Genomic DNA, 14339 nt, shown 5'->3' on the forward strand with positions numbered 1-14339 from the left:
GGGCCCCTGAAGGAGATAAGCATTGTTCTTGGCCTCTTCTGCTATGCACTGCCTCTTAGGGCCAGGGGCCTGCCTCACAGGCTAGGGGGATGCCTCATGTACCTTGAATGGGTTCATGAGAAGATGCTCCAGCAGTGTGACCTGGATGACCCTTTGGCTGGTCTAACTCAGTGGGTGGGATGGGTTTCAGGAGGCCTCTGACAGGGCTCAGTGACTAACAGAACAGGCATGTGGAAACTGTAATTGCCTAGTAAACACAAGCTGGTCCATTGATCTGTTTCAGGCCCATTACAGCCAGCTGGGTGAAGGATGGATTAGGGGTTTCCCCAGGCCATTGCAGGATCTCCCTGATTGTCCTTCCAGAAAGATCCTGCCTGGTTCAGCATCCTGCAGATCTCCAGGACCTGCTCTATGCATCACTGGTCAGCTAGTTATCAGGTATGGTTTGTGAGTCATGACCCAAGTCATGTATGATGGGACCTGGGGAGCCTGGTTAGGACTGGAGGCCCTGGACACTATAAAGGTACACACCGGTGAGAATGCAGGCGACAGATTCTTTCTTTGTCTTCTTCTTTTTTTAATGGTGGGAAAATGTAAAAACCCAAGGCACAGAGAAACCAAACAGTGGAAGGTTGTCCCCTCAAATATTATCAGTAGTTAACACTGCATTATTGGATAGCATTTTCATTTTTCTCTTTTTACTTCTGAATTCACTAGACTTCCAAAAGGAAATATATGTTACTTCAGATCAAATGAAATGGCTAAAAGGATTTTCCTGGAGCTCTAGGGGGAAAAAACCCCCACGTCAGCATCCAGGGGCAAGGTTAGGCCTTGGAGTTGGACTGGCTCAGCTACCAGATTTCACTAGCCATGGCCCTTTTGCCAAGACACCTAGAGTCCTTGTCTGCACTTTTAGATCACATCTGTCTTACAGATGCGGGTCTGCAGGGATGACTGCCCAGAATAAGGGTGAGGCGATGGGGAAGGGGCAGGCACTCCTCTCAGGATGTTGGGGCTCCCGGCTCCCCAGCTGTGAGTCCCTCTCCCTCCTGCTGGGCTTCCTCTGCTGTCTGCCTCTCCTGCAACCCACCTTCCATTACTCTAATGGAAGCCAATCGCCCTCATCTAGTCCCATTACCACCCACGGAGTGAAGCGGGCTGCAATTCTGAGAGCTGCTGGGAGGGGCCTGGCCAACTCTTGGGTCATCCATTGTTCTGAATGTCACTGGGCCCCGTAGCTGCAATTACAAGCTTATTCAGTTCCCTGAGCACAGCCCTGTCATCACAGTAGTGAGGAGGAGGTAAGGAGGGGCCAGGACCAGGTCCCCAGCAGGGGGCGGGAGGAGGGGGAGAGCCTGGCACAAAGCTGCTGTTTCCTGCCTGGCCACAGCAAAGCTGAGTTGGGGCTCCTCTAGCTCCCCAGGTTCACTTCCCTGGCTGGCAGGCCCAGGCTGTTTGCCTGAGCTGTGGGGACGTCAGTGTCGTTGGTGTCTGCTGTAAAACTGCCACTTCATCTCACAGTCCACAACTGCTCCTTTGCCCCTGGCTGCCTGGTGCCTGTCCCTGGCCTCCCCTTCACAGACAAGTTCGCAGATTTACTCATTTTCAGGTCTTCCCTCTCTAACAAGCACCACTGGCCTACTCCAGGTCTAGAGAGTCATTCCTGGCACAGCTACCAGCTGCTTCCCTGGGGACCTAGGCAGGCTGTTCTTCTCCCTTTCCTGTGACTGGGCTTCTCTACTTATTTGGGAGCCAGCGGGGTCCCTCCAGACCCCTGTGGCTTTCTGTCTAGAGTGCTGGCCTCAGGCTAACACAGCTGGGCAGATAGGTAAACTGCTCCTGCATCTCCTAGGAGAAGAGCTCAGGGATTAAGAAACAGGTGGGGCCCTGACTTAGCCCTGCAATAAGAAGTGGGGTCAGGGGTGGGTGGGGTGGGGGAGGGGAAATGATATGCTACAAATTTGTGTTGACCTTGACCTCAGCTGGAAAGCAGAGGAAGACGATGAGGAGCTTCCAGAATTGGCTAAAAGATCTTACACTGGTTTTGGATTTTCAGAGTCTTCTGTAGAGACCAGTTGGTTTATCCCCAAAAGCCTTCTGGAGGCTGACAGAGCCAATAGGAAATGAGTTTGGCTAAGGATTTTAGGGGTAGCTCAGAGGCTTTAGCCTGCTCACCCTGTGCTAGGCTCTCAGCCTGGCCATTGACCTTGACACCATCTTCTTGATGGACTCTCAGGAAGTTTAGTATATTGTCTGTGGGGGTGGGATGCCTGGTCCTCAGAAAGGGACCAAAGGGCTGTGCAGGGGTCAGTGACAGAGTCAGGCACAGATGTTGGGAGTCTAGTGGGAGAAAATATGTCTTAGTTTGGAGTTTTCCCAGAAACCAGCAACAGTCAGACCCACTAACAAGTGAGTTGTTCAGCAGTGCTCCAAAAGGACCCAAGAAGCTGTCGACATAGGCCAATAGACAGAACAGACCATAGGAAACTGTAAACCAGACAGATGGGTGGGGAAGGTCAGGAGCATAGCTGAAATCTGGAGGCAGGCCACTGACCGCTGTTGCAGAAAGGGCAAGGCCTACAGGCCCTCCTGGAACATTCCCGAGAGCCTCCCACCTCTTGCCCTTCTCCCCAGCTCTTCCAATCTCTAAGCCTATTGCCTGAACTTCTAGAAAAGACCCAGCAAACCTTCTGGGGACTAAGAGAAGGGCTTTCCTGGCATCTGCTCCAAGTCTTGAAGACAGCCCTCACCCTTGACAGGGGCACTGAACTCCTTCCTGATGCTGCTGGATATGGTGCTCTAGAGGAGCCATGTAACAGAACACAGAAGAGTGTGAGGGTAGGAGGGAGGCAGGGACAGAGTCCGGCCTTAACTGGGCCTCAGCTTCCCCGCTCACCCTTCCCAAAGGAGCCCTGTGCTCCCACATTACCAGCACAATGTTCAGGGGGCTGAGATGGCTGCTGAAGTGGGAGGCCCACTCCTGCTCCTCTGCTGACTGAACAGTGCCAGGAAGGAGCCGGGTCTTCTGTCGTCCAGCAGGGTCCTCTGTGTGTCCCTCCTGTGTGTCTCCCTGAACTCTCCTCCTCTTTCCTCCTCTTGTGTCTCCCAGGCTTTTCTTCCTAAGTCCCTGAGGGGCTGATTTCTCTTTAGTGTCATCCTAATGCCCTGCTAGACGGGGGCAAAGGCTTCTCAAGGATCCAAGTGAGCCTTGTGTGTCTTATGCCCCCGGACATGTGGCAGAGTCCATTCGAACCAGAGTACACTTGGCCCTTCCATTTTGTCTCCCCTCCTCCAGCCTGGGCAGCCTCAGGAAACCCCCACTTCTTTCTAAGCCTTGAATTTAAGGACCCTGACTACTTGTCCCTCTGTGGGTCCCACCTCCCCTGCCTCTTCTTCAGTCTTGCCTTTTCCCAGTGGCCTCCTCTTGAGGATATCTGAGTAGCAATGCCTTTCCGTGTGTGTGTGTGTGTGTGTGTGTGTGTGTGTGTGTGTGTGTGTGTATGCATGCCTTTTTATATTCCTCATTGTTTCCCAAGGAGTGAAGGGGGGTACAATTATATAATCATTGGATTGAATTGAATGTGAATTCACTGAAATAAATATGAAAATGGTTAAGTCTTGGGAGTTCAAGGCCCCAAGTTCAAATCCAGGTGTTGGTATTTATTCTATGACTGACTGTGACTCCTCTGCCTCACTGTCCACTCACCCACAGCAGGGAGGGATCACCTGCTTGCTCTGCCTCACTGTGTAACTTGGAGATCAGTGATATTACCTGTAAATGCTACTTCCTAGACAGACCCTCCCTTACTAAACAGATGAGGAAACTGAGGCCCAGGGGGATTAAAGGTTTCAAGTAATTCCTCTGTCTGGAGATTCGAGATGGGGCCAGAATACAAGTGATGTGCTTCAAAGAGAAATGTGAGGAGAGAAATCAGCAGTGACTGAGAGAAGAGCAGAGGCAGAGGGCGGGCGGTGACAGTGATGTGAATGAGGAGGATTAAAAAAAGCACAAGGCAAGGGGAGGTGGGGCACAGAGGGGGCGTGGTGAAAGCATGGGGGCGTGGTGAAAGCATGGCGACCACGAGGACCACAAGGAAAGGCCACAGGAGGTAAGAGGGAGTGTGATTGGCCTAGACAGAATGGGGACAGCGCAGGATGGCCGCGACACCAAGCCCTGCTGTGTCCCCACTGCCCTTCTCTCCGGGTTGTCAGCTCAGTGAGGGCCGAGAAATCCTTACAATGAAAGCCAGTCTCCTTGGCCCCTTTTTGGAAGGAAAACTGAGTCTGCCAAAGGCAGGCCAGGCAGAGTGCATGGGTTGAAGCGCCATGAGTCCCGCCACCCTGCCACAAGGAGTACACATAAAACATAAAGCCAAATTCATCTCTCTTCTTTGCCAAATCCACAATTTACACAAGCTGATCATAACATGGCTGGGATCAAAGCAATGAGGTATAATGACCTTGAAAAGTGGGAATCGCTCACGGAGGACCAGAGGAAGGAGAGAGGAAGGGGAGAATGGGAAGCAGAGAAAAGCAAACAGACCACACAAGACTAGCGGGAGACGGAAGCAGCTCGCGTGGGATGCTGGGCTCAGAGAGGAAGGAGGGCGGCAGGGGAGGGCGGCGGGGCCGGTTCGCACCTTTGGGAAGCCAGGTCAGAGCAGGCAGGCTTCTGCTCGGTGTCAGCAGCAGGGCAGCAGAACTGGTGCAGCACAGTTTCATTCCTGCAGACAGAGACAGGGAGAAGGTCAGAACGTAAGGCAGGCTGCGCCAGGTTTTAGACCCCTCAGCATCTCACCCCCGCCCCCCGAAACCTGGCTTCCCTTTCTCTGCCTGGAACCCCCAGTGTGCTGCCCGGGCGACCAAGCGCTGCTCTGGAGGAGTGTGTGCAACACATTTTCCATCCATCCAGGCCTTCTCCATCACTCATGGGACAACTGAAACACTGGCCCCGAGCACAGTTCCCCAGGTTTCCCACTCTTGTACCGCACTGTGCGTCCCTGCAGGCGGTTCTTACTTGCGATTCTCTGTTCATGGAGCTGCCTTTTATCCTAGTTAGTTCTTTATGGCCCTGTTCCTTAGAAGTCCTGTGAGGCAGAACAAGGTCTAGACACCAGTGTCATGAGGGCTCAGCCTCTGTAAAGCCCCTAACATGCAAAGCCTCAGAGCATTCACACAGCCTTCCGGGTTGCCTCCTGGAAGTACAGGGATGTCACCAAGATGTCTGATGGAGATGAGGAAGTGCAAGTATGGGTTCTAGCTGGAACTCCCGACGGCCAGCTGGATCCAGCGGGCCTTCATCTATTTGCTCTGGTGAGACGACTTGACTTCCCTGAGGGGGTTGAACTGGAGAGGCGGCTCTCAACCCTAGCTGTCTGTTAGAGCCACCTCGCCTAGGGACTCTGAGTCATGTGCTCTGGCAGGGGTTCAAGCACCAGAGCTCTTTATAAACTCCAGGCTGCCAAGGTCCCTTCCCGGCTAACACACTGTGATTCTGATACCTGTATAGAGCCAAGTTGGAGCTAATACTATACTTACTGCAGGGTGAAGGTCCCTGCCCTATTTTCAACTCTCCCTTCTTAAGTCAGAGAATGTCAGATCTGGAGGATCCTGGTTCATCAGAAGGACGGTTTTGGACTTCCTTTAGGCCCACAGTACCTTGTCCAAACCAGAGCTTTCCTTGGAGCACATTTGGTAGATCAACAGAGGGGGAATAGTAATGTCACTGGGGAGCTGAAACTCTGTCCCACTGAACAGACCTCCCAGGCATGGCTGATAGAGGTGGGTACCTGGGAGCTCTTTCTGGTCCCATCTTAGCTTCCTGAGCTTGCAGCATGTGAATAAAGCCATACTTTTTACACTACCACCACCATTGGTCTAAGCTGCTGCAGCCACCATGTCCTCCCTGCCATACTGGACTGTGAGCTCTAAAACTTGAAGCCAAGATAAACCTCCCATGCTCCAGGCTGCTTTTCTCAGCTAATCTGTCAATTGATATCCTTCTTACATTGAGCTCCAATACACTCTCAATGAAAAGACAAATCTATGAGAGAAAAATGTGGAAATAGTCATGATAGAAGAGAAAAATCTAAGGAGCCAATAGATAGTGAAGAGATGTTTCACATAGCTTGTAGCCAAGAAAATGCAAATTAAGGTGGCACAGAGGTACCATAGCTCATCCATTAGATGGGCAAACACTAACAAGATCACTAACTCCTGGTGTTATTGAAGCTGTGGGAGATGGAAGGGGGTGGAGTGTATGCTCTTAGTTCTGCCTGAGTAGGTATGGATTCTTATAGCTGCCTGGGGGAACTAGAAAGGACATACCTTCCCATCCAGAAATACAACTTCTGTGATTTTATACTTGCCGGGATGCAAGTGTTTCTCAGAAAGGTTTTTATTCCAAATGTTTAAGGGAGCATTGCTTTTCGGGAAGAAAGAAGAGCTAGAGTCCCCAGGAAGCAAGGAATGGAGAAGACTTGAGACCTTCATGTATACCTTGTAATTACACTGCTTGTCCAAAAGAACCAGCCCTTTATCTCTTGGTCTGTAGATGGAGGTCCACACTTATGGCTAAATGCGAATATCTGGTGCAATGGAAAGTATAGCATACAATCCCGACTTAGTAAGAAACAGGGACTTCCTCCTGTGAACTCGTTAGTTTTTGTCAACTGGACACAATCCAGGGTCATCTGGGAAGAGGGAACCTCAACTGAGAAAATGCTTGCATTTGACTGACCTGTGGGGAAGTCTGTGGGGCATTTATTGATTAATCATTGATGAGGGAGGGCCTAGGTGACTTGTGGGCAATGCCGTTCCTGAGCAGGTGGTCTTGGGCTGTATAAAAGAGCAAGCTGAGCAAGCCATGAGAAGCAAGCTAGGAAGCAGCCTTCTCTGCTCCTCCACAGTCTCTGTTTAAGTTCCTGCCTGCAGGTTCCTTTTTGAGTTCCTATCCCGACTTCCCTCAATGATGGACTGTGATGTGGAAGTGTAAGCCAAACAATCCCTTTCTTTCTCAAGTTGCTTTGGCTCAGCACTAGAATGCAAACTAGGACATCCCCCAAATGTGAATTCTGCATGTGTGCACTTCCTGTTTTATGAGTGCAAACCAAGCTGTTAACTTTGGCTGCAGCAGATGAAGCTGGGGGAAAAGAGGTCAGAAATAGAGGAGGGAAAACAGTGCTTGGTGTGACCGTAACCAAAGAAGTCAAATATAAAATTGTGTTTATGGTATCTGTTACTGTAAATACATTAAAAATGAATGTATACTAGGAGGAGAATAGAGAGTGTCAGAAAACAGCACAATCCTGATGTCATTTCAAGAATCACATAGAGTTTTCATATTGAAACTGCTAATGTAAAAGATTATCAATTATAAGTTAGTTATAACTTATGATTATAGATTAAGAATTCAACTATATGACACTGTAAAAGGTCAAGGGTTGAGGGCATAGCTTAACAAGAGAATGAAGGCTTAGAATGTACCAGAGCATGGGTTTAAGGTCTACTATGAGCAAAGAATGAATAAAAGGGCAACCGAGAAAATAACAGGGGCTGGGATGGTGGTTCATCAGTTAGGTGCTCGTCACCCAAACTCGAGGACCTGAGTTTAGGTGCCCTCCCATCACTCTGTAAAAGCTGTAACCCACAGCTGGGCCGTGGTGGCACATGCCTTTAATCCCAGCACTTGTCAGAGGCAGGTGGATCACTGTGAGTTTGAGGCCAGCCTGGTCAACAAAGCATGTTTCAGGACAGCCAGGACTATTGTACAGAGAAACCTTGTCTCAAAAACCAAACCAAAACAACAACAACAACAAGCTGTAATCCCAGCAGTGGGGTACAGAAACAGGAGGATCCCTGGCAACTCACTGGCCACCCAGTCAAGGTTCAATCAGGAACCTGCTTCAAAACAATGGAAATCCATGGCGAAAGATACCCAGTGTTAACTTCTGACTTGTACATGCTTGTGTACACACACATGTGAACACATGCCTGCCTACAGAGAGAGAGGGGTGGAGTAGAAGGAGGAACAATCAATGTCTGCCTCTAACCACTTGTGTTACCCATGAGAACTGAGGCCCAGAATAGAGACACAATGTGCCTTGAATTGTCCTGTGATCCATCTTCCAGCTTCCTCTACTTCCTCCCCCTGCTCTAGCTTCCTGGGGCAAATCAGAAAACTTAGAGTACTATCTGGAACCAAAAGACATTGTGATGACATAAAGAACACCCTGGCTTGGAAAAGGGAGTCAAAGGAAGGACTTTGGCAAGAAGCAAAGGGGCTCAGAACCTCAACATTGTGGTGGGCACAGAGGTAGGTGGTGGGTGGTGGATGGTAGTGGATATATATATATATAAAACTCAGGTGCCGGCAAAGCTTTGCCTATACTTCTGGTTACAGTCCATCAGTCACTCCCATGTCCACAGCAGGCTGAGTTCCTGGCAAGGCCATCAAGCTCACAGACAGACAAGCAGCCTGTTGCCCAGGCAGGCGATGGCATTTCAGGAATGAGAACCCAGCAAGCTATGGTTACCAGCTGACACAGAGGTCCTGAGGGGACAGTCTGTGTTTGTGAGGCAGGCTGTGAGCTGCTCCACTGTCCAGTCATGGGAGACAGGCCCTCAGGCTCCCCCAGACCCTTGGTTTCCCAGCTGCATTGACACATGCCATGGGTGATACACACATAGTGTCTGGAGCCCTTCTGCTCTCCAGGTGTGGCTGGTTGGCAGTGCTTCTGGGGTTCAGTCTGTGTAGAGCTTCCTGAACACAACTTCAGTGGCTGAGGCTGCCAGCCCTTCTCTGGCTGCCCCGCCATACACTTCCTGCCCTGGGGTCTCCCCAGCTGCACCCAAAGCTTTCTTCTTTATCTTTCCTTGAGATGTTAGTCCACACTGAGTTGCAGGTTCTGATCTCCTGCCCTGCTGCCCAAAGTCATGTTCCAAGTGCCCTGATCTGGGCAAGCCTGATTCTGTGGACTGAATGTTACCTGCAGTCTTACAAATTGCCCTTCTCTCTACTCTGAAGGGGAGTGTTAAAGAGGGAGTCAAAGAACTCATTCTTACTGAAGATGAAAAGGAATCTGTGATGGGAGAGGTTATTCTCACAGCCACAGAGTGATCATGGGGAACACAGAAAACAACCGAGGTTCTAAATTAAGTACTCTACTAATATTCCCCAAACTTATGAGAGCATAAAAACCGCAGGAGATGGAATTTGACACAGCCAAAGGACACTGAGGAGACACCATAACAACATGTGATGTATAAGGAGCACAGGTCCTAGACCCCAAAAGTGATATCAGCGGAAAAACTGGGAAAGTGTAGATGAAGTATAAGGTTTGTGGGTGACCAGGATAGATGGTAAATGATAGATAAGTACGTGACAGGTGATAGTTAAATCATGATAAAATGTGAAGGAAAATATTAATTGTGCTTTATCATTTTATATTGCTTATTGTATGTGCTTATAAGCATTTTATAATACTATTATTTATTTTTACAAAACCCCAACACAACTTCCTCCTCACTCAATAGAAGAGGGAACTGAGGTGCCTTGTATAGATGAACTGCCAGTGATGTATCAAGTTCACACATGTGTTGGCCTCCCACCTGATGGCAACTCTTCATGTGGTGCATTGTCAGCCCCTTTTAGTACAGGAAAGAAAGGAGGTCAGTGACTTGCCCGATTGTATTGTCACAGTGCAAATGTAAAAATGTCTCCACCCGAGGGCCATGAGCTTGATCACTTGGTTCCCAGCTCGGCCATTGCTTTGGAAGTCTGTAGACCCGTTGGACATGGCGTCCAGCAGGTGGAGAGACGTCACACCAGGCAAGCCTATGAAGATCCTACTCAGTTCTGGTTCTAACCAGAGCTCCTTGCTTCCTGCTTCCTGGCCTGGCTGCCATGTGAGGAACTCTACCACACACTCCCAGTGATGGACGCCAACTGAGCTGTTCTTCCGGCTACCCCCTTCCACTGGAACAATGGACTGGTCCCTCCTCCACTGAAGCCACAAGTCAAAATAAATGTTTTCTTTCATAAATAGTTTCTGCCAGTATTTGGTCAGTGCAGCAGGGAAAGAAGTCACTGCAGTCACAAGGCTGGCTGTAGCTAAGGTACAACAGAGCTGAGCAGGCTGGTTCAGGGGTTGTGGTCCTGGCCCTTTTTTATAAGGCTTTTGGGAAAGTGAGATCAGTGGCTGGTACAGAGCTGGCTCCCAGTACATGGGCAAAGGCTGAAACTCCAGTATGGTTGAAGCTGGGAAGGGAGCCACGATGAGCACATACGCTTGACAGTCACAGCCTCATGTGATATCTTCCACTCAGGTGTCCAAGGGTCTGTGCCTGGTTCCCTAATCTCCAAGTCCTCTCTCTTTCTCTCTCTCTCTCTCTCTCCCTTCCTCTCTTCCCACCCTTCCTGAGAACTGTGTCCACCAGGAGGAACTGTGTTCTAGAGGATGTGAAGGAACCCAAGAAGCAGGAAGAAGGACCTTGGGCTTCTAGAGTGGTACCAGCCCAAGGCTGTTCTAGGACAGACCATTACAGCCTGCCCGTGTGAAAGGTCTGGGTCTCTGAGTATAGTCCATCTATCCACAGAGGTCTTGCCACCATTCTATCCCAGGTTGGCTTGTGGGACAGCTTCAGGGCACCATAAGTTCCTACACATGAATCCCAATCTCCATGTTCTCATGTGAGTCACTCACTTATCTTTTAAGGCCTCCATGTTCTCAACAGTTCCACCAGGTCAGCAGCAACATCTGGGCATTTGAGGGCTTTTCATAGGAATAAGTGCAACAGTAAGTAGGAAGACACATCATGAGGGGAAGACCATGTAAGTGGGTCTTTCATTCCTGACCACAACGCCAAGTGTGGACATGGTTGCACAGCTCCTGGAACTCTCTCTCACATTTCCAGTGGGAAGACAAAATGGCAGTCTGGCTTACTGTTATACAGACTCTTGGCATATGTCCCTGCAACTGTATTTACCTTAGATAAAAATACATAGGGACACAAAGCTATTCATAGCAGTGAATATTCATAGTAGGACAAAAAGGAACAGTTTAAATACCCATTCATCTGCTAAAGGGACAGGCAAATTGTAACGTATCTATATGGTGGGATATGTTCTCTTCAAAGAGGGACCATTCCACATGCCCCAACATGGATGGATTTCCAGGGTGTACCAGTAAACCAAGGCCAGTCTAGAAAAGGTAGAGACAGAAAGAGGGTCTGTGTCAGTCACATGGGAGAGAAAGGACTGACACGGAGGAAACACCGGTCATCTGGGGCTATGGAAACGCTCTACATCTTGCTAATGACAGTAGTTATACAACTTCAGACGTCTCTCTGAGCACATCAGACCATGCCCTTAGATTGAATGGATTTCATTGTATATAATCACACCCCGATAGGACTGGTTTTAAAAGAGAAAAAACAAAACAAAACAAAACAAAAAACAAACCAAATCTGTGTTCCTCTCTTCTCGCTTCTTATTTTTCCCAAAGGCTTTTAAGCCATTTCATCTTTAAATCCCCTCCACCCACCACCCCAGGTCACTTGAGCATTAACCTCCTTCCCAGCTGCAGCATGAGATGCCGTGTTTTCCTGCTTCCTCCTGTTAGATTGCATTTTCAGAGACCAGATGGTTCATTGCTGAGCCAGAGGAGTGCAGGGGCCCGGAAATGGGACACCGAAGAAACTAGGGGTGGGAGAGTTGAATGGGAGAAATTTGGGAGCTGAGCCTGAGGGCTGAGAGTCCCTGGGATGTATGGCAAAAAAAATTATCTGCCCTGCAGCCCATTCCGGGATGGTCTGGTCATGGTAAGTGAGGCTCCTGTCTCTGAATTGTTTCACTGAGTTGTGAGGATTTGGTTTGACTCTGAATGGGAAATCACCATGAGAGAAAGATAAGCCTTGTTTAGGGGCAGACTAATGACTATAGCTAATAGTCTCTGCCCCAGGAAGTCGGCAGCCACAGCTGGCTGTCAAGTCAGTGTAGACGTCCTCTGCTCGGCTGTGCAGTGTGACATGGTAGGTACAGCTCCACGGAAGGCTGTGGAAGATCCCAGCATGGACAGTGATGACAGCTGTTTCTGGAGCTGTTGCGCATGGCACAGGAAACAATGTTGCGTTATTCTCCAGGAATGGTTACCACCCAGCCAGGTTCGGGGCTCTCTCTGCCTGAGCCTGCCAGAGGCTGACGGCTGTACCTGGAGCCCCCACTGCTCTCTCACTTTGCTTTGGCCAGCCTTCTCAGGTCTTCCCCCACCTCTGCCCCCAGAGGAAAGATGGGTGACAGAGTCCTGGGGAGGAAGCACCTGCCTGTCCCCTTCGGCCAGACCTTTCTTGAAAGCACACGACAGCTTATCAGATGTCCTCCCGAAGATGAGGTTGGTCCTGTGGTGACCCAGTGTTTTCCTCTTGATCTCTAAAGACTGGTGGGTCTCCACCAGCTGTTCCAGGGACATCCAAGTTAAGAGCGAGGAAAGAAGATCATAAACCTTCCACTTCACAAAAGTATGATATGTTCTGTTTATGCATTAGAGCTCCTTATTAGGCTTAGTTTGGGGGGGAAACATTTCCCTTCCTGGGACTAAAACAAAAACAAAAGCAACTTGGGAGGCTTACACCTGTAATCTGAACACAGCGCTGGTTCTCAACCTTCCTAATGCTTCAGCCCTTTAATACAGTTCCTCATGATGTGGTGACCTCCAACCATAAAATTATTTTGTTGCTACTGTTACAAATCTTAATGTAAATATCTGATATGTAGGATATCTGATACTTAACTCCCAAAGGAGTAGCGACCCACAGGTTGAGAACCATTGCTTTAGTGGATTCGGTAAGAGGATTGCCATGGGTTCATGACCAGCCTGGACTAAACAGTGAGTTCCTGGCCAGATGAGCGACAGAGCAATACTCTGTCTCAAAAGCCAACCCCACTCCCTCAACACCTAAACTTGGGAAAACACTCTAACCCAAAGTCCTCAATTGTTGCTGCTGAACCTGGAGCCCGTCTGGCCTACGGGAAGCCTTTGGAAATCAGACCTTCCCAATGCTGCTGTACAAACTTTACCACCGCTTCCTCATGGTAGAAGGAACCTTAGTCTCTTTTTGTGGTACTGCCACAAAATTCCTGATGCTGTATGTATAAAAAACAAAAGGTTTTCTTGGCTCAGGTTTTTTGTTTTGTTTTGTTTTGTTTTAGCAGTTGGACAGTCTAAGCAGTATGGCTCTGGGAAACTCTTTCTGGTGGTACCCAAACATGGCAGCTGGCACAAGATGGCAGGTGTGTGTGTGTGTGTGTGTGTGTGTGTATAACAGAGCTCACATGGTATGAGGCACAGAGAGCCGAGAGAGGACAAGCTAAGTTACGACAGGCCACTCTCGTGGGACCTAATCAGCTCTTGTGGGAATTAATCAATTGCTCTGAGACCAGCATTACTCCCTTAAAGCTCAGGACCCAGTCACTTTCCATTAAGTTCCACCTATGAAAGGTCATACCACTTTCAAATGTTATATATTGAAATATATGGGGAACCATGCTGTAACATGAATTTTGACAGGGACATACAAACTACATCCATTCTGAAGTAAAACTGAACTTCTTTAAAGAGAGATATGAGGAAGAGTGAGTTGAAACGCAAAGCATTTGAACATGTTAGCTTAATCAACGGGGTGCTGTTAATATGTCTGACTTAGGGCATCCTTTTCCTTCTCTACTTGACTTTGAGGAGCAGGGGTTATTCCCTCTATCCCCCATCCTGCCTCCATCTCCTGCTGGCCTTCAAGGTTGCTAGTTCCCTAGGCTGTTTTTTGGGGGCACATAAGCTTGCTTACATCTCCCATCATAAGCCCACAATTTCTCTACTAGTCAACTCCTTCTTCCTTCCTCATCCAGCTTCCAGAAGAGTCAATGCTGAGTGAGCCCCCTTCCACTCTGCTCTCTTGGCCACCTGCTGGACTCTGGGGTCTTCCTCAGACTCTCAGCAGTACCTCCCCAGGAAGAGTTCCAAGTATTTCATTGCCCACGTGAGGGAACTTTCCAGTTCCCAGTGGACTCAGCCCTGGCAGGACTCAGTGGTCAAAGACTCCTAGGAGAATCCTCCGTTCATGGTTTCTTCCCACGGTAGAGAGGTGAACTCTAACCAGCACCATGCTGGGAGGAAGTCCAAGCAGCTGCTCCATTGAGAGGCCCATGAAGAAAGCAACCACCAAGCAGCCTCATCTGCCAGCCATTTGATGACCATCCTAAAGCTAAGGCTGTGGCCCCTGGCAAGCCTCTCCAGTGCAGGCTACAGAGAGCAGAAGAGAACTGTCTCCAACAAGCGCTGGGCACG

At 49.2% G+C, this 14339-nt stretch overlaps 1 protein-coding gene across 6 annotated transcripts in view; it reads right to left on the bottom strand.

The window, feature by feature from the left end:
- Iqsec3 (IQ motif and Sec7 domain ArfGEF 3) overlaps positions 1-14339 on the bottom strand; it is a 91822-nt gene that overhangs the window by 57930 nt on the left and 19553 nt on the right. For 5 of the 6 annotated variants that reach the window (XR_004944484.1, XR_004944485.1, XR_004944483.1 and 2 more), the window contains exon 2: positions 4641-4724. Coding sequence is in view for 2 of the 6 variants with exons in the window: in XM_036181014.1 (XP_036036907.1) it covers positions 4641-4724 (84 nt within the window). In the remaining 4 variants the exon portion in view is untranslated. Of the gene's footprint in view, positions 1-4640; positions 4725-14339 lie in introns of those variants that run through there. The other variant, XM_036181017.1, reaches the window with a different exon arrangement.

The sequence above is a fragment of the Onychomys torridus genome, chromosome 3 (genome assembly GCF_903995425.1).
Source record: "Onychomys torridus chromosome 3, mOncTor1.1, whole genome shotgun sequence".
Taxonomy (NCBI): Eukaryota; Metazoa; Chordata; class Mammalia; order Rodentia; family Cricetidae; genus Onychomys; species Onychomys torridus.